The sequence below is a fragment of the Nelumbo lutea genome, chromosome 1 (genome assembly GCF_056320005.1).
Source record: "Nelumbo lutea isolate HS-2025 chromosome 1, American lotus-T2T, whole genome shotgun sequence".
NCBI lineage: Eukaryota > Viridiplantae > Streptophyta > Magnoliopsida > Proteales > Nelumbonaceae > Nelumbo > Nelumbo lutea.
Window position 1 is genome coordinate 175,785,345 of NC_142684.1, and position 20,513 is coordinate 175,805,857.

General features: G+C 41.8%; 1 protein-coding gene and 1 non-coding gene across 2 annotated transcripts in view; both read left to right on the forward strand.

Moving 5' to 3' along the window:
* The first annotated feature begins 1,175 nt into the window (after window positions 1–1,175).
* The window catches only part of LOC148879372 (Serinc-domain containing serine and sphingolipid biosynthesis protein), a 28,222-nt gene continuing 8,884 nt past the window's right edge, over window positions 1,176–20,513 (forward strand). The window contains exon 1 of the mRNA XM_088960897.1: window positions 1,176–1,691. Within this exon, the coding sequence (XP_088817023.1) occupies window positions 1,517–1,691 (175 nt within the window). The 5' untranslated portion in view covers window positions 1,176–1,516. The remainder of the gene's footprint in view (window positions 1,692–20,513) is intronic.
* On the forward strand, window positions 6,769–6,871 carry LOC148879373 (U6 spliceosomal RNA). The gene has a single exon (XR_016106215.1). It is a non-coding gene; the product is annotated as a U6 spliceosomal RNA (small nuclear RNA).

A 20,513-nucleotide genomic window follows, 5' to 3' on the forward strand; every position in this document is an offset into this window, starting at 1 on the left:
TTTCAAGATCGGTTCAAGGGCGGTTCCATTCATTTCCAGGTATAACCTACCCATTTGCTCACCCCTATATTATCTTGTGTAGGGATGGCAATTTCCCACATAAAACTGGGACCCTGCCCCACCCCACCCCGAATGGGGTAGGTTTTCCCCAACCCTAAATAGGGACGAGGTGAGGATGGGGAAAATATTTTTTCCCCGAACTGGGGACGGGTTTTATATATAATTCCCCAAACTTGCCTAAACCTGAAGGTAAAATTAGTAAAATATCTCTAGGTTTAATATTGATATTTAAAATATCTCCAAGTTTTCCATAAATTCTTAAAATCCTAGAATCCCATAATTCCATTTTTGAAGTACCCCCAAAGCATTATAATTCAATTCCTAAAATACCCTCAAATTCCTATATTATGTGTAAATTGTCCACAAAATAACTAATTTTTAAGAAGTTGCCTTGGAATGGGAAAATTCGGGAATTACTCGTCCCCAATGGGGAGTGGATGCCCCGCCCCACCATCAAGAATGGGGCAAAGTATCTTGACTAAGGGCCGAGACGGGGAGGGGGTGCCCCACCCCAAACCCGCCTTGTTGCCATTCCTAACCTAGTGTTACTAAAAACATCATATTACATAAAGAGTTGTTATTTTAATATTTTGTGCACTTTATTAATGTTTGGGAAAATTCCCAATTAGTACCTTATACTTTGTGTCTAGTGCCACTTTGGTCATCGAACTTTAAAATATGACAATTCAGTAACAATCCAGTACCTGCCATTAATCAATAGTTAAACTACTGTTAAGCGGCATTTGAAAATGACACAAATGCCTGTTAAGTGTCATTTAATTTTCTTTATCAATCACCTAAACATTAACAAAAAATTAACAATCTCATCACCTAAACGTTAAGTGTCATTTACTTTTAAATAGACATTCTTGTAACTCCAATTTTTTTGAATAGAAGAGACAAGAATTTGAGACAATTAATTTTTTTTTGTCAATATTTAAATAATTGATAAAAAAATTAAATTGAATGACATTTGAAATATATTTGTGTCTTATAAAATCTTACTTAACGAGTGATTAACAGCTGGTTAACGGCAGCTACGAATTGCCACGTTTTTTTGAAAGTTCGGATATGTTCGTTTTGTCATCTTAACCCGCTCTTTGTCGGGCGTAGTTGAGTTCGAAGCTTAACAAGGAATTTGGAGGTGGGACTCCATGATGCTTCGTCTACGGAAATTCAAATGCTCCAACTATTCATCAACGATCATCTAATCAGTCAACGATTCTGGCCAACCAATCGAATGGGAACAAAACATCAACGATCATCTAATAAGTGGGGCCATCATTTGAACAGTATAAATCAATGAACAATATGATCTGATCTGGGTTGACTGGCAGATGGTGCTCACGATTCACGAACAAACGATGGTCAAACCACATTAATCTTAACCGACCTTCTTGTAATCCGCGTGGTTCATTGCTTCATACTTCATAGCGTCTCGGGAGAGAGAGAGAGAATGTCGTGCTTGCTGTCGTGCTGCGCGTCTTGTACTTGTGGCCTCTGCAGTTCCGTGGCTTCTGGTATCTCAAGGCGCTCGGCTAGGCTTGCCTACTGTGGTCTGTTTGGTGCATCTCTTATCGTCTCATGGATTCTCAGGGAGGTTGCAGCTCCTCTGATGGAGAAGATCCCATGTGAGTCCACCCTTCATATTCTCAATCGGGTCTTGTTTGTCTTGCTGTTTCCGTTGACGTTAGCTTCATTTTTTCTCCTTTTCTTACCTCTTTAATTTCATCCTAAAGCGGAGTAATTTAGATGCTAGATCAAATATGTTTCGGAAAGAAGCCAATCAATGTTACCGTTTTTATCATTTCGATTTTTTCTAAATTGGGGTTTCACTTGGGTTCTTTTAGGGTGTAATTGTTGATGACCATTTCGTGTACAATTTCTTATGCGATTTGGGTCCTTTGTACTGTCTTGGAGCCTCTGAATTGGAATTTTCTTTGGTTTGATTTGTTTCAGAAGTCCAGTTTCGTAGATTTAATGCTCAAGGCCCTGCTTTTGGAGAAAATGAGTTCAACCTTTCGTATACAAATAGGATTGTCTTGGTTGGTTTTGGCTTCTAGTTTGATATTGTACTTTTTCCCTAGTGTCTTGCTTCAGAGATTATTTCTGAGAGATGTTTTGAAATGCAATATGTGATTTTTCTTACGCATATGCATGTGGGATATAAGTTAATAGAATTTAAAGACAAATTAAAAGTTGAAGGAAAACGGAATAGAGGGGAAGCAACTTAACCCAATGTGGCTTCAGATGGAAAATTTTATTAGAAAGTGCTAAAAAAAATCTGTGGGAAACAAAAGTAAAAGACAATTATCTAAAGAAACTTGGTACTTGGTAGTGAAACCAAAAAGTTCAACAAGCCATTATAACTAAGATTTCTTGTTACGAGACTTTCAAACAAATAGAAACGGAAAAAAGTTAAAGACATATAAATGTCAGAATAGAAGTTAAGAATTCAGTAAGGGAAGCTAAACTTAAGATATTCAATGAAGCCTGGTAGAGAAGGTGAAAGAGAGACATAGATTAGGAGGAAGAAAAGTAAGGACTTCAGATCACCTTAGATTCATCAGAAGTGAAAAACAAAGAATTCTAATAAAAGATAAAGGGATTAACAGAGAGGTGGAGAAGCTATTTTCAGATATTATAAAATGAAGAACATGTTGGGAGCACAAATTTTGAAAATCTTTGAGCTTTGTAGAGAGTATAGAACATAGATATATTTGAATTCACAAGTCATGTTATATGGCTCTCAGTAGATCCATCTTAGATTCAAGTCATAAAAGGTATTTGGGGAAATCCAGTACCTCCAAGAGTTGAGGCTTTGACCTGGCTGGTAGCCATGGACGGTGTATTAACAGTTGATCATCTGAAATCTAGAGGTTTTAGCATGGCTAACAGATGCTGTGTGTGTGAGGGGCAGGAAGGGGATACTACTCACTTATTCATATCTTGTAAGTTCTCAAGCTTCTTATGGAAAGTGTTCACATCTATGTTCAGGGTCTCAGGCTTTCACCCAATTTCAGCAGCAGAGATTTTCTCTACTTGGCCCAGGCTGAGTGGGAGTAAGAAGGTAAAATTGCTGTAGAGTTGTATCTCATTTGCAATCTGCTGGAACATTTGGAAGGAGAGGAACAGAAGGATCTCGAAGATAAAGCTTGCAGCATGGACAAGATGGTTGCAGTTGTGGGCAGATCAGTGATAAATTGGTTACTGATTCTTCCAGAGTTCAGCCAAGTAGAAAGAGAAGACTTTGGTTTTAGATTAGGAGAAATCCTGGATTTTCAGATATGTATTGTGGAGAATGTTCTTTAATCTGAATTTTGGTCTTTGTATTCAGGTAATGACTTGTCACCTCCTGCTGTAGCTTCTTTTTCCCTTTAATATTTTTATTTTTTCTTATAAAAAAACATAGATATATTTGAAGAACTCAATCTTTGGAGGTTAAGGAAGCCTTAAGAAGAGTTAGGTAGGATAGGCTTTGGGACCTTGATGGTATCACAATATAAGTTGGGAAATGCATGGCTGAGATGTCCTTATTATGGTTTTTTGGTTGGGAGCTTTTTATGGTTGACTATGACTTAAAACAAAATGAGTGAAGTATAAAGGCTCCTATATACGAATAAAGGTAATATTACAAAGTTATAATTATTACTGTGTAATTAAGGTTACCATACTAGGAAAGTTTGGGAAATGGTGATTGAGTGACAAGGACATCAAACTAGTACATTAGAAAACCAATTTGCATCATTCTAGGAAGATCAACCATTGGAAGCTGTCTTTTGTTTTAGGAGATTAATAGTAAGGAACAAGGGAGAGATCTCCATTTGGTATTTATCAACTTAGAAAATGCATACAATAGGGTCTCTACTCCCTAGAGAAGTTATCTAATGGACTTAGGGAAAAAATTGATATTAGAGATATCTATGATGGGGCAATAGCTGATTTAAAAACTCAGGAAGGGAAGATAGGAAAATTTCCAATCACAATGGACTTATACCAAAGGCCAGCACTTCGTGTATATCTTTTTGAATAATTTATAGATGACCTAACTAGAAATTGGTATGTGTGTGTGTTTTTATTTTATTGGCAACCAGAAAGATCAAATATTAATTATCAAAACAAATATGTATGCTACAATCAAGGGCAGAGTGGGGGTCCTTGCTCCCCACCAAACTTTTATAGTTTTCTGCTTTGTTAGACTAGATGGGAAAACTTTGGCTATTGACAATCGCCTATTAACCTCACATCACGCATGTCCTCCCCATTAAAATGTTAAGATCCCACTCACTTAATGTCCCAAAATTAAAAATTATTTGTTTTTTTTTTATTTTGAAAAATAATAACAAACCTTTTATAATCAGCCCAAATCCTCCGGCCCTCCCTCTCCCTTTTCATCTCCTCCCACCCTATTTCTCTCCAAACCCAGCTCCTCTACTCCCTATTTCATCTCCTTGTTCTTGGCTTCTTGCCAAGAAGACACCCCATGGAAAAACAAAAACACCCCTATTCAATTCTGTAATGGATTCTCAGTTGTACAGATTCCTTTTGTATAGAGGGTTTAGTATAAAGCTATATAACTTTTTCATTACCATAAGCCAAAAAAAATGTTATATAACTCAGTCCCCAAGGGAAAAATTCCTGGCTCCACCACTTGTTACAATGTAAATAAGTTTTTGTTATGCCAAGAACACCCTGCTTATGTAGACTAGGCCCCAGCCTACCTACACAGCCCATTACAACTTGCTTCCCTCCTTACAATCACTCTCCCTAGGAAACAATGCCCCAACATAACTGATTTCTGTGAATTGTGAATGCCTTTTCTAGCTAGCACATCTTGCTAGACACCTAACCATTTACTGATATCTCAACCCATGGACACTTGCTGCCACTTCCTCAAACCATTTATATTCTCTGCACCTCTCTCATATTATTTGTAGATGATATGGTATTGGTTGATAAATCTAGAGATGGGCTGAATGCAAGCTAGAACAACGGAGATAGCAGATATGCTTTAGAAGTAAAAGGTTTCAAGATAAGCCAGACTATTATTTAGTGCATGTATTGCATTTTCAATTAAAATATTAGCAATAATGGTGGTGCAATTAAGATTGATGATCAGGAGGCACTCTATTTTCATTACTTTGTATCAATCACCGATGAAGAGGGAGAAATTAGGAGAATGACAAACTATCATATGCTGGATGAGAGCCCAAGAATCAACTCCCTGGAAATTTAGCCATTGGCCAGACAGGCACATCATCTAGGCACTATTTTGAACTCATTCAAATGGGTGTCCAGAAGTGCAATATGTTGGCAGATTCTTTAGATCTTTCCAACTGCGAGCAATGATTCAGTTTGATTCTGTTTAAGTTGGATCATAACATTTTAAGATCTTTCCAACTGCCAGTGATGGTTCAGTTTGTCTCTTCATTCAATTCTTTTAATTTGAGGTTCTGCCAATTCAAATATTACTGTCAAACTGTTACTAGTAATGGAACCAGCAACCACAGTGATCAGCTGCTATAATTGTGACAGTCCCTTTCCATTTGCTTTGTCTTTCAGCTGGTTTTCTTTATCAGGTTAGTTTTCTAGATATACGTGGTATTTGTATTTTGTGTCAGGACAAATTTCACTACTGCCACCAGTTATTATGATCCAAATAAATGCATTCACAAGGTAAAGAGAATTGATGTGGGAAGATGATAGAGCCCCGAGCGATTCATCTTTGGTGGATAGAAGCCCAATCAAACCCGGGATCCGAGTAAGGGTACAACACCTGGCAGCACCTCTAGTGCAATACGCCACCAGTTATTATGATCCAAATAAATGCATTCACAAGGTAAAGAGAATTGATGTGGGAAGATGATAGAGCCCCAACCGATTCATCTTTGGTGGATAGAAGCCCAATTGATCAAACCCGGGAGCCGAGTAAGGGTACAACACCTAGCAGCACCTCTAGTGCAATACGCCCCCCCCCCCCCCCAAAATATATATATATCCAAAAAGCCATGTCCGCAGCCCTTCTAGAAGCACACCCCTTTTTGCATGATTTGTAATGATGCCTATATATATGGCACTTTTATCAATGAAACGACATGAGAATTAGGTCATTTCTTTCGTTCCACTCCCCCTCTTCCCCTGCAATTGGCAGTAACTCACCCATTGGTATTAGAGCTTCAGTTAAGGAATCGACAACCCACCATGCCATCCACCAGGTCATCTTCCATCGAGGAGCACATGGATAAGCTCAAGACAGATATGCACAAGGTGCTGGGAGATCTCAAAGAGATGAAAGAGGCGATCTTTGTGATGACAACTAACCTCGAGAAGGTGGCGTCAACCAAACAGAAGGACGGAGAAGTTGAGAGCTCACACCAGGGCAACGCACGCAGGCCACAGTTCAGGTCGGGCAAACCTCCCAAGGTGGACTTTCCCTCCTTCTCAGGTGACGACCCTATCTCTTGGTGTTTTAGAGCTGAGCGATACTTTGAGATTCACGATGTCCCTGGACATCAGAGAGTAGCATTGGCCTCTGTTTATTTGGAATGAAATGCTATGCTGTGGTACTAGCGTTCACACCCCTAGATAGGTTGGACAAACTTCACCGAGGCCATCTGCTCTCGCTTTGGGCCTTCCAACCATGAGGATTTTTATTAGAGTTTAGCCAAGCTTAAACAAACCAGCACAGTAAAAGAATACCAAAATGAAGTCTCTTCGGAGACATCTGATAAAATTGGAACGATACAGAGAAGATTAGCATGGCCCCTGCACAAGGATGACATGCACAAATCGAGAAATGGTCCAAATTTTTATCGATAAGAAAAAAAAGAAAGAATACCAGAATGAATTCAAGAAACTTGCTTCTCGTGTGTATGGGTGGCCAGAAAAAGCTTTAGTAGGGAGTTTTGTAGGGGGGCTACGGGAAGACATTAGAATCGAAGTTAAGACCATCCAGCCGGCCACTGTTTTATCTACCGCCAACTCTACTCGACCACTGTTTCAGGATGTGTTCAAAGAGAACACTGATCTTCCCCCCACTCGACCCCAGGAGCACCACATCCCCGTCTTACCCGGGTCCATACCAGCCAACGTCAAACCATATCAGTACCCCCACTTCCAAAAGGCTGAAATAGAGAAGATGGTCGCAAAAATGTTGGACAAGGGGCTGATTCAATCTAGCTCATGCCCTCCTTGTCAAGAGAAAGGATGGCTCGTGGGGTTTTTGTATAGACCATCGAGCCCTCAAGAAAATTATAGTCAAGGATCATATCCCCATCCCTATAATAGATGAACTACTCGATGAGTTGAAGGAGGCCACCATTTTTTCCAAACTAGACCTCTGGGCAGGGTACCACCAGATACGAGTCCATACGGATGACATACAAGACCGCATTCAGGACCCATGAAGGGCATTATGAGTTCCCGGTCATGCCGTTTGGCTTGATCAATGCCCCCTCAGGCCCTATTTGCAACGGTTCATTCTAGTGTTCTTTGATGACATCTTGATCTATAGTATTGACTGAGCATCACACTTGAAACATCTCGAGGTCAACTTGAGTTTACTCTTGGCCCATAAGCTATTTGTTAAGCCCAACAAATGCACTTTTAGTAAAACCCGAGTACACTACCTTGGGCACATTGTTTCAAACGGGTAGGTTATGGTAGACTCGAATAAAATATAAGCCATTATGGATTGGCCCAAGCCCACTTCTGTTAAGGGCCTCAAGGGCTTTTTGGGCCTCATCGGGTATTATCAGCGGTTCATCCCACAGCAGGTACTCGTTGCAGGTCCTTTGACCTGGTTATTGCGCAAAAACTCCTTCTCGTGGAGCCCTCAGGCCCAGGAAACCTTCAAGAACTTGAAGAGGGTCATTTCTTCTCCCCCACCCTTAGCTTGTCGAACTTCTCACAAGATTTTGTTATTGAGTATGATGCATCTAAAGGTGGCATTGGAGCAGTTCTCATGTAAAATGGAAGGCCCATTGCCTTCTTCAATAAAGCTCTTTCTACACAGGTGACATTGGCCTTCAGAGGAAAAGAATGGAAGGCACACTTCTCCGGAGGAGACTCTTTCTCGGATAAAATGTCTATCAACTTCAATATGTTTGGTTCTATCATGTTGTACCGGGTTGTGAGCAATGTTGATGGCAGCCTAATTATCACAATACAACATCATGGGTCTGTCATGATCAATCCCAAGTTCTTCCATTAATGACCTTAGCCACAACAATTCCGAGACCCCATGTGCCATGGCCCTATACTCTGCTTCTACAGAAGATTTGGCCACAACAGATTGTTTCTTACTCCTCCAAGAGACAACATTACCAGCCACCAGATTGCAATATCCTGAAGTAGATCTTCTGTCATCCATATTTCCAGCCCAATCAGCATCAGTATAGGCTTCAAGTTTCAAATGGTCATGCTTGGTAAAAAGGATTCCTTTCCTTGGAGAGCCTTTCAGATAGCACAAAATCCGTTCTGCTACTGCCATATGAGTATCTCTGGGAGCATGCTTGAATTGGCTAATGCAACTGACAGCATATGCAATATCTGGTCTAGTCATGCACAGGTACAAGAGCTTCCCAAGAAGTCTCTGAAAAACCCCTTTGTCTTCCAGCAGAGTTCCATCTGTAGCTGAAAGTTTGTGACTCATATCAATGGGAGTTGCAGCTGGTCTTGCACCCAGTTTTCCAGTTCCAGACAATAAATCAAGAACATATTTCCTTTGGGAAATAAGGATCCCATCTTTGGATCTGGCAACTTCTATGCCCAGGAAGTATCTCAACTCCCCCAGATCCTTAATCTCAAATTCTGTACAGAGAAAAGACTTAAGAGCCAGAATGCCTGAGGCATCATCACCAGTCACTATAATGTCATCAACATACACAATGAGATACACTGCCAAAGATCTACTTTTCTTCACAAACAGAGTATGATCCGACTGTGTCTGAACATAGCCGAATTTAACAAGTGCAGCTCTAAATCTCTCAAACCAGGCTCTAGGAGATTGTTTGAGACCATAAAGTGATTTCTTCAATCTGCATACCTTTCCTTGCATATCTTTCCCATACATCCATGGGGGAAGGCACATGTAAACTTCCTCATGTAAGTCACCATTCAGAAATGCATTCTTTACATCCAACTGATAGAGAGGCCAATCAAAGTGAGCTGCTAGAGATAAAAGAACCCTCACAGATGTCATCTTGGCAACAGGGGCAAAAGTCTCCAGGTAGTCAATCCCATATGTCTGTGTATACCCTTTTGCAACAAGCCTAACCTTGTACCTCCAATAGTTCCATAAGCTCTGTATTTAATGGTGAAAACCCACTTGCACCCAACCGGATCCTTCCCTTCAGGCAAATCCACCACCTCCCAAATACCATTTGCATGTAGAGCATCCATTTCGGTTTCCATGGCATCTCTCCATTCTGGAATCCCAAGAGCTTCTGAGACAGACCTAGGAATGGGGTTAGAAGCAACAGAAGAGAGATAGGCAAAGTATGAAGGAGAAAGCAGGTCATAAGAAAGGTGTTTGGAAATGCAGTGTACGGTACACTTCCGCTTCCCTTTCCTAACAGCAATGGGGACATCAAGGTCTGGAAAAGATGATTCCAAAGGAGTTGAAACAGTACCTGTTATCTCATCTGTGATTGGGAATGTATGAGCTTCATCTGTTGTAAGGGAAACCACTTGCTCATTCCTGGATCTCTGCCTTTGATACACTTTGGGATTATGGATAGGACGAGGGGGTAAAGAAATAGGGTCCCCTGGACAAGAGGTATGAAGTGACTGATCCTCCCTTGACTCATTTGGTGAGGATACAGGTTTGTCAAGAGACTCAACTGGGACAGGAAGAGGAAGAGCAAAAACTTGTGACAGACTCTCTCCCTGTGGACAAAGTCCATCCTGAGAGGAACTATAAAAAGGAGAAAGTTCATTAAAGGTAACAGCCATAGAGACATGTCGGGTGCCAGTCTTTGGATCAAAACAACAATATCCCTTTTGTGTGGGGGAGTAACCAAGGAAGATACATTTGTGGGCTTTCGGTTCAAACTTGTGTCTTTGCACACTTGGAATGTGAACATAGCAAGTACAGCCAAACACATGAAGAGGAATTGGGAAGAGATCCTTGTCTGGATGAAGAAAACTGAAGGGGGATTTAAACCCTAGAACCTTGGATGGCATACGGTTTATGAGATAGGTAGCAGTAAGTACAACATTACCCCAAAATCTTGTGGGAACATGTGATTTAAACAAAAGGCTCCTTGCAACTTCAACAATATGTTTATTTTTTCTCTCACCAACTCCATTTTGTTCAGGGGTTCTAACACAGGAGCTTTGATGAATAACCCCCATGTCTGAAAGATATAAGGATAAACTCTTCTCAAAATACTCTTTTGCATTGTCAGATCTAAAAACCTTAATTCTGGTACCAAATTGAGTTAGAACAAGCTCATGAAATTGCCTCACAAGTCTTGGGACTTCATCCCGGGATTTCATTAAGTATATACAGGTGAATCTAGAGAAGTCATCAATGAACAAGATAAAATATCTGTAACCCCCCATAGAGGATAAATGGTATGGCCCCCACACATCAGAGTGCACAATATGAAAAAGAAAAAGAGGATCTTTTATTACTCACAGGGTAATTTTTTCTAGAATGCTTTGACAACTGACAGGACTCACAATTGAGACTGGACACACTGACTTCCTTAAACAGTTTTGGAAACAAATGGCTTAAAGCAGAAAACGGTAAATGACCCAACCGACAATGACTCAACATAATTTGACTAACAAACTCTGAAAAACGGTAAATGACCCAACCAAAAGCAACATTCTTGGGATGATCAAAGCATTGGCCAGGGGTGTCGAGCAAGTATATTCCATTCGCTTCATGGCCACTCCCGATCACCTTTTGAGACTTTAGGTCCTGAAACACACAGTGAGAAGGGAAAAAGGTTACACAACAATTCAATGATTTGGTCAGGCTACTTACAAATAACAAATTGGTATTTAATTTAGGCACATGAAGAGTGGAAGGTAAGAGTAAGGAGTCTGTAGCCTTGACAGTTCCCTTGCCGGAAATAGGGGCAAGAGAACCATCAGCTAAGGTGATTTTGTCATGGCCAGGAAATAAATCATATGAAACAAATAAAGTGGAAAGGTTGGTCATGTGATCAGAAGCACCTAAGTCTATGATCCAAGGGGTTTTGTGTTTACCTGAGGTGGATGCATGGTTAGCGGAAGCCCTTATACCTGAGTGAGCAAAGGCAATGGTGGCTGAACTTTCAAAAGGGATGGATGGTGAAGATGCACCTTCAAGCTGATTGATCATCTTTCCAAACTTCTCATATTCAGCTTTCATGGCTGCCAGCTGTGCACTGGTAGATTCAACCTCTGTATCTGTGCCTGTGGCTGCATGTGCACTTCTTGTCTTTCTACTATCATTCTTCTTCTGGAATCTGATAGGTACAAGATTGAGATGCAACTTCCAGCACTTGTCCTTTGAATGTTTCGGCTTCTTACAATATCCACACACCACTTCTTTCCTTCTTGAGCCACTGTGAGCTTCTGTAACCCCTTTGGGTTTAATTCCCATATTTGCAAAATGATCATTAATACCAACTCCTTGAACCTGCACTTGCCTTCTACTTTCTTCACTGTTGACCAGAGTATATGCTTGTGACAATGAAACATCTTCCTTGGACAAGATGTTTTGCTTTGTAATATCATATTCAGAATTCAGCGCTGTCAAGAACTCAAACACCCTATTCCATTCAACCAATTTCCTGTATGTTTCAGCATCCTTAGGGGTATCCTAAGTCACAACCTCTATCAAATCAATCTCTTGCCATATAGATTTTAAGATTGAGAAGTATGCTGCAAGTGACTTCTCCCCCTGTCTTAGATTTTTCACATCACTTCTTAGTTTGTAAGCTCTAGCAACATTCAACTTCTGGGAATAAGTCTCTGCAACACTATCCCAGATCTCTTTAGCCGAATTCATCCACAGATAATGTTGACTGATCTGTAGCTGCATTGAGTTCACAAGCCACCCAATTACAGTGTAGTTCTCTTGTACCCATCTCTCATAAGATGGATCATCCTCCGGAGGAGCCTTCTTGCTCCCAGAAATAAAACCCCACTTTCCTTTGCTACAAATATGGATTTTCACTGATTGTGACCAAGCTAAGTAATTTGTCCCATCAAGCTTGACTGCAGTTACAACTAGCATAGAATCGGTTGGGGTTCCCAACATCTGCCCATATTCAGTAGTGTTCTTGTTTTCAAAGTTTGAGAAATCCATCATGCAAAGTTCGGTGATAGTTCTTTTCTTTTCCTGTTTCAGCCTTCAAAAGACACCTAGCAACCTCCAAACACAAGATATTTCTGATTCTAACAGCCGATGTCTCAAGAGGAAGACAAAAGAAATACAGTCCTTGAGAGACCTTCTGTCGAACACTCAGTGTGCAATACTTAACAGCCCACTGTTTACTGTTTCAGCCTTCAAAGTATAGGGCACTGTTTACTGTTTCAGCCTTCAAGAAGGGGCTGGAATGTAGATGAGACTAGTACCTCTTAGTTTTAACAATCTCAGCAACTTCCCAACCCAATAATCAGCCGAATAGGACCTCCAAAAACAACCCAGAAATTTCTAGGTAGGAGCAGTCCAGCAACAGTGGCCGAATGAAGTAGTCTCAGCAGCAGTGATTCCAGGGGTATTTCGGCTACTTGACAATCCAGAAAAGAGATAAAAAACAACCCAAAAATCTCTGGATTAAGTCAGACCAGAGGATAGCCGAATAGTAGCACTGTTTCCAAGGAAACTTCAGCCCTTTTAACAGTCCAGAACAATGAAAAATTAACCCAGAAACAACTAAGCAAAGACTTACAATAAGAGAGTCTCTGGTTTGTACAATAAACCAGGCCGAACACTTGTCCTCTAGGATGACTTCGAAAAACTTGTTCTCTGATTCTTCCTGATCACCGAACCCTTCTCCAAGTGTGTAGAAGCTTGGGAACCCTCCAATGACCTCCAAGAATCAGGCGGATGACTGTAAACTCTCAGCCCTAGAACCTCCTCATGTAGTTGGCTGGACTAGAACCACATGAGGGACACGCCAAGCAGTGGCCTGCTCTGATACCAAGTTGAAAACAGTCCTAGAAGTAGGGACTGTGTTTGAAACAAAGGAAACTAGCAAGAGATGATTAGAGAAGAAGAAAGAGCTGCGGCAAGAAGAGTTAGAGGATGAGAGTTTCGAACATAACCTCCCTCTAACTCTCTAATACACTTTTATTAAGTTAATCTTTTAGTAATTACAAGAGAGGTCCTTAGTTGGATAAGAAATTACAAAAGAGGAACATAAAAGAGTATGGGCCCAGAATAAGGCCCATTACAGAGTAGAACATAAAGATAACATACAGTAACAGCCTATGGGCCATTCGGCCCATCTTCTCTACAACTACTGGTCGGGAATGAATAAGCAAATTCAGAAATTTGTGTCTGAATGCTCTGTTTGCCAATAGTATAAGGCTAGCACCCAGGCCCCAACAAGCCTTTTGCAACCTCTACCTATCCAAAACCATGTATGGAAAGATATCACAATGGACTTCATCACTAATCTTCCCACTTCAACTGGTAAGGTGGTTATTATGGTCATTGTTGATCTTCTCACGAAATATGCACATTTTGCAGCTCTTTCCCACTCTTACATAGCAGCACAGGTGGCAAGAGTTTTCATTCAGAAAGTAACTCGACTACATGGAACCCCCTCATCCATCATCTTCGACAGGGACCTAGCATTCATGAGCCGCTTCTAGATAGAGTACTTCAAGGCACAGGGCACCAAGCTTGGACACTCAACCAGCTACCACCCACAGACGGATGGGCAATTTGAGGTCGTTAATAGATGCTGCGAAGCTTACCTCAGGTGTTTCACAGAGGAGAGACCCAAGCAATCGGTCAAGTGGCTTCCTTGGGCCGAACTGTGGTACAACTCTACCTACCACGAAACAACGAGCACCAATCCATTCAAAGCCTTATATGGACGAGATCCACCAACACTAATTCCATAGAATCAGGCTCCATTGTCGTGGTAGAGGTAGAAGAAAGACTAATAGAGCGTTTTGAAATCCTTAAATCATTGAAGGAGCACCTGAGTCGGGCCCAACAACACATGAAAATCTAGTACGACCAGAAGCATCGAGAAGTTAATTACTAGGTTGGGGACATGGTCTACCTCAAATTGCAGCCTTACAGACAACTCTCGGTAGCCCACCGCAAATGGCCCAAGTTTGCCCCCAAACTCTTCGGCCCATTCCAAATCATTAAACAAGTCGGGCCCGTGGTCTACCGCCTGGCTTTACCTCCTTCATCCAGGTGACACCCCATTTTCCATGTTTCCTTACTGAAACAGTGTGTTGGATCATTCATCCATGTTTCTCCCAACCTACCCGAGCTCACCACAAAGGGCGCTCTACAGTCAGAGCCCTACCAGATATTGGACTATCGTTGGGTCAAGACCGGCAAGAAGGTGGTCAAGGAAGTCCTAGTTGCATGGAAGCATCTCCCACCAGAAGACGCCACCTAGGAAGCCCACTCTACATTCGTGGCGTAATATCCATCATTCAACCTTGAGGACAAGGTTGTTCTCATTGGCAGACGAGTTGATAGAGCCCTAGCCCATTCATATTCGGTGGACAGAAGCCCAATTGATCAAACCTAGGAGCCAAGTAAGGGCACACTATTGCGGATGCTTTTATTGGAAAGAAATACAGCCGCAAACAACAGCAGTAATGGGCGTTAAATTCAGTGTTCTTATCGTATCTCTTAGCTAGATTCAGTGTTCCTATCTTATCTCTTAGCTAGATTCAGTGTTCCTATTTAGTAGCATTATTATCTCCTATTTAGAGATAAATGTTTGTTGGGAAGTTTTCCTAAAGGACTCTTGTAATTTCTTATTTAAAGGAGCAGATGATATTCAATAAAATTATCGATATTTTTAGTCAAGAAAGAGCAGAGGAGAGTTGGTGATCTCTTTAACAAATCACCATTAAGGCGCTAAAGATAGGTTCCTCGAGAAAAGGGAGAAACAAGGGAAAACATGAAGTTTTCCCCGTTAACCGACCTGTGGCGAGATCCTATTCGCGGGGCCCTTAACAATTTGGTATCAGAGCAAGGCGTCATGGGTGACTTTGAGCAATTGAAGATTAGGGTTCATGATCTGGAGCACAAACTTGTGGAAAACAGCAAGGAGGTGCGCGAGATCAAGGACGACGTCCAAGAATTGAGGCACTTGATGGATTTATATTTTTCCAGCAAAGAAAAGTGTTCAAAAGGGGTTGCAACCACTGACAGCCATCGACCAGATATGGCAAAATTGTCTGGCGAGCAACAGGTCGTTGCCCAGGGAACCGCGATCATTCCCAAATATAGCAGTCTGGATTTTCCCTCCTAGGGGATGGCTGTACAGATGTGAGCAGTTTTTCCGCAACCAACGGACAGAGGACAGGGACAAGGTCGGATTAGCCGCATTTTGACAGAGGAGGCGCAATTCTAGTTTTATAAATTGGAGCAGGAGGAACATGGGCTAAGTTGGACCCAATTCGAATCCTATCGCCTTCTCAGATTTGGGCCCCCATTAACAAGCAATCCATTAGGCGAACTAATCAACCTCAAACAGACTGGAACTGTGGATGAGTATCAGTGTCAGTTTCAGACCCTCCTTGCAAGAGCATCTTCGGTACGACCAGATCAACAGGTTGACATGTTCACCGCGGGATTAGTGGAAACTTTGAGGGTGGATGTGGAGATGCAAAATCCCCCCAATCTGGTTATTGCTATGAATTTGGCTGGAGCTTTTGAACGAAAATTGCAACTCAACCGCGGAAGTATCAGTATAGGGCGGCCTCAAACAACATGGGCAGCCCCGAAACCACTCGGAATGGCTCCATCTTCAGCAGCCAGCTGAGAACAGAAACCACAAACGAGCAACAATTCCAGATTGACATCCAGTGTGGGCAGCAGCGTTGTTGCACCCCCTATTAAGCGCTTGACCAGGGCTGAGATGGCGGAACGCAGGGTGAGGGGACAGTGTTTAATTGTGATGAACTTTACTCAGCAGGGAACAAGTGCAAGAGACTTTTCTGCCTCCTGGTGGATGAACAAGAGGAAGATGAGGATGAACCCTCTTCATTGGAACCCGAGATTTCTCTCCACGCAATTACTGGAATAAAAACCTCTCAAACTATGCAGTTGCAAGCGCGGATAGCAGGGAAACCAATACTGATCCTTGTTGATTCAGGAAGCACACACAATTTTGTAAGTGAACAAGCTTCCCTCCAGTTGGAACTGCCAATGGAAATCAAACTGAGACTGTAGGTAGTTGTAGCAAATGGTGAAAGAATTCACAGCCCGGGCATCTGTAAGGGAGTCCAAATACAGGTTAATTCTGAATCCTTCGTTGCTGATTTGCTTGTGCTATCCTTGGATGGATTTGATGTAGTTCTTGTGGTGAAATGGTTGATCACTCTAGGCCCAATCATATGGGATTTCAACGCCCTAACGATGACCTTCCACTTGAATGGAAAGCAAGTCACTTGGCAGGGTAAAGTGGTGAAGGCCAAATACCCACAGGTTCATGTGCTCCAAGATGAAATGACACACGCAACAACCATGGAAAGGCTCCTCAATGATTTTTCAGAAGTATTCCAAGAACCCAAAGGACTTCCTCCTTCCCGAGCTTGCAATCATCGGATCACTCTGGTGACGGGTTCAGAACCAGTAGTAGTAAGGCCATATCGCTACCCACACTTGCAGAAAGATGAGATAGAAAGGCAATGTGATGAAATGCTGGAGCAGGGGATCATCCGCCTTAGCCGTTCCCCTTTTTCTTCCCCGGTCCTATTGGTGGCAAAGTGGGATGGTATTTGGAGATTTTGTGTTGACTACCGGGAGCTTAATAACCAGACTGTCAAGGATAAATTTCCTATTCCCATTGTGGACGAGTTGCTGGATTAACTTCATGGTGCCCAGTATTTCACAAAGCTAGATCTAAGGTCGGGATACTTTTAGGTTCAAATGGCTTTCGAAGACGTTGAGAAGACTGCCTTCTGAACTCATCATGGCCACTTTGAGTTTTTAGTTATGCCGTTCGGTCTCACAAACGCCCCATCCACATTTTAGTCCTTAATGAATGAGGTATTTCAGTCCCACCTTCGCAAATTTGTTTTAGTATTCTTTGACGACATTTTGGTTTACAGTAAAACATGGATAGAACACGTGCATCATCTAAGGATTGTTTTTGAGCTACTGCGCCAACACAAGCTTCCAAGTGTTCCTTTGGAGAGCGCCATGTCCTTTACTTGGGTCATGTCATTAATGGCAAAGGTGTAACAGTGGACAATTCCAAAATTCAAGCGATCAAAGAATGGCCCAAGCTCAAATCCGCCAAGGCTCTATGCGGGTTCCTCAGTTTGATAGGATATTACCGCAAATTTGTACAGAATTATGGCGTGATGGCTGCCCCATTAGCAAACCTGCTAAGGAAGAATGCCTATGCAGCTAACACGGCTTTTGCAAATTTAAAGAATGCCCTCTCCACCACTCCAGTTTTGCAATTACCAAACTTTGATCTTGAGTTTACAGTTAAGTGTGATGCATCCGGAATAAGGATTGGCGTCGTATTACAGCAACAAGGGCATCCGATTGCTTTCTGTAGAGATGGGCCGAATGGCCCATAGACTGTCACTTCATGTTATGTTATGTTTCTCTCTATTATGGGCCTTATTCTGGGCCCATACTCTGTAGTGTACTTTTTGTATTTTTCTACCCACTCAAGGGCCTCCCTGTAATTTATCAAAGATTAACTTAATAAAAGAGTATTAGAGTGTTAGAGGGAGGTTAAGTTCGAACACTTCATCCTCTAACTCTCCTTGACGCAGTTCTCTCTCTCTCTTCTTCTCTAATCTTCTTTTGTTAGTATTTTCAGGTTTTCTAGCACAGTCCCATACTTCTAGGACTGTTTTTCAACTTGGTATCAGAGCGGGTCGTTACTTGGCATGTCCCTCATGTGGTTCTAGTTCAGCCAACTGCATGAGGAGGTTCTAGGGCTGAATGTTTACAGTCATTCACTTGGTTCTTGGAGGTCATTGGAGGGTGCCCAAGTTTCTATACACTTGGAGAAGGGTTTGGTGACCAGGAGGAATCAGAGAGCAAGTTTTTTCAGCCTAGTTTGAAATCAGAGAAAAGGGATTTCGAAGCTAGCTCAGAGAGCAAAGAGTTCAGCCTGGTTTGAAGTTCAAACCAGAGATACTATAAGTTGTTTTCTTAGTTCTTTGCTGAGTTATTTTTGTTATTTGGGAGGATTGTTAAAGCATTCAAAGCACACCTCCATTCAGCCCACCTCAGGTAATCACAAAACCCCTTGGATCATAGACTCAGGTGCTTCTGATCACATGACCAACCTTTCCACTTTGTTTGTTTCATATGATTTACTTCCTGGTCGTGGCAAAATCACCTTAGCTGACGGTTCTCTTGCCCCTATTTCTGGCAAGGGAACTGTCAAGGCTACAGACTCCTTACTCTTATCTTCCGCTCTTCATGTGCCTAAATTAAATACCAACTTATTATCTGTAAGTAGCCTGACCAAGTCATTGAATTGTTGTGTAACCTTTTTCCCTTCTCACTGTGTGTTTCAGGACCTGAAGTCTCAGAAGGTGATTGGGAGTGGCCATGAAGTGAATGGAATATATTTGCTCGACACCCCTGGCCAATGCTTTGATCATCCCAAGAATGTTGCTTTTGGTTCTACTTTTTCAGTCTGTTAGTCAAATTATGTTGAGTCATTGTCGGTTGGGTCATTTACCTTTTTCTGCTTTAAGCCATTTGTTTCCAAAACTGTTTAAGGGAGTCAGTGTGTCTAGTCTCAATTGTGAGCCCTGTCAGTTGTCAAAGCATTCTAGAAAAAATTACCCTGTGAGCAATAAAAGATCCTCTTTTTCTTTTCATATTGTGCACTCTGATGTGTGAGGGCCTTACCACTTATCCTCTATGGGGGCTTACAGATATTTTATTTTGTTTATTGATAACTTTTCTAGATTCACTTGGATATACTTAATGAAATCCCGGGATGAAGTTCCAAGACTTGTGAGGCAATTTCATGAGCTTGTTCTAACTCGATTTGATACCAGAATTAAGGTTTTCAGATCCGACAATGCAAAAGAGTATTTTGAGAAGAGTTTATCCTTGTATCTCTCTGACATGGGGGTTATTCATCAAAGCTCCTGTGTTAGAACCCCTGAACAAAATGGAGTTGCTGAGAAAAAAAATAGACATATTGTTGAAGTTACCAGGAGCCTTTTGTTTGCCTCACATGTTTCGACAAGATTTTGGGGTGATGCTGTACTTACTGCTACCTATCTCATAAACCGTATGCCATCCAGGGTTTTAGGGTTTAAATCCCCCTTCTGTCTTCTTCATCCAGACAAGAATCTCTTCCCAATTCCTCTTCGTGTGTTTGGATGTACCTGCTATGTTCACATTCCAAGTCTGCAGAGACACAAGTTTGAACCGAAAGCCCACAAATGCATCTTCCTTGGTTACTCCCCCACACAAAAGGGATATTGTTGTTTTGATCCAAAGACTGGCACCCGACATGTCTCTATGGATGTTACGTTTGATGAACTTTCTCCTTTTTATGGTTCCTCTCAGGAAGGACATTGTCCATAGGGGGAGAGTCTGTCATAAGTTTTTGCCCTTCCTCTTCCTGTCCCAGTTGAGTCTCTTGACAAACCTGTATCCTCACCAAATGAATCAAAGGAGGATCAATCACTTCATACTTCTTGTCCTAGTGTCCCTATTTTTTTACCTCCTCGTCCTATCCATAATCCCAAAGTGTATCAAAGGCAGAGATCCAGGAATGAGCAAGTAGTTTCTCTTACAACAGATGAGGCTCATACATTCCCAATCACAGATGAGATAACAGGTACAGCTTCAACTCCTTTGGAATCATCTTTCCCAGACCTTGATGTCCCCATTGCTGTTAGGAAAGGGAAGCGGAAGTGTACTGCACACTGCATTTCCAAACACCTTTCTTATGACCTGCTTTCTCCTTCATACTTTGCCTATCTCTCTTCTGTTGCTTCTAACCCCATTCCTAGGTCTGTCTCAGAAGCCCTTGGGATTCCAAAATGGAGAGATGCCATGGAGATCGAAATGGATGCTCTACATGCAAATGGTATTTGGGAGGTGGTGGATTTACCTGAAGGGAAGGATCCAGTTGGGTGCAAGTGGGTTTTTTCCATTAAATACAGGGTTGATGGAATTATTGAGAGGTACAAGGCCAGACTTGTTGCAAAAGGCTACACACAGGCATATGGGATTGACTACCTGGAGACTTTTGCCCCTGTTGCCAAGATGACATTTGTGAGGGTTCTTTTATCTCTGGCAGCTC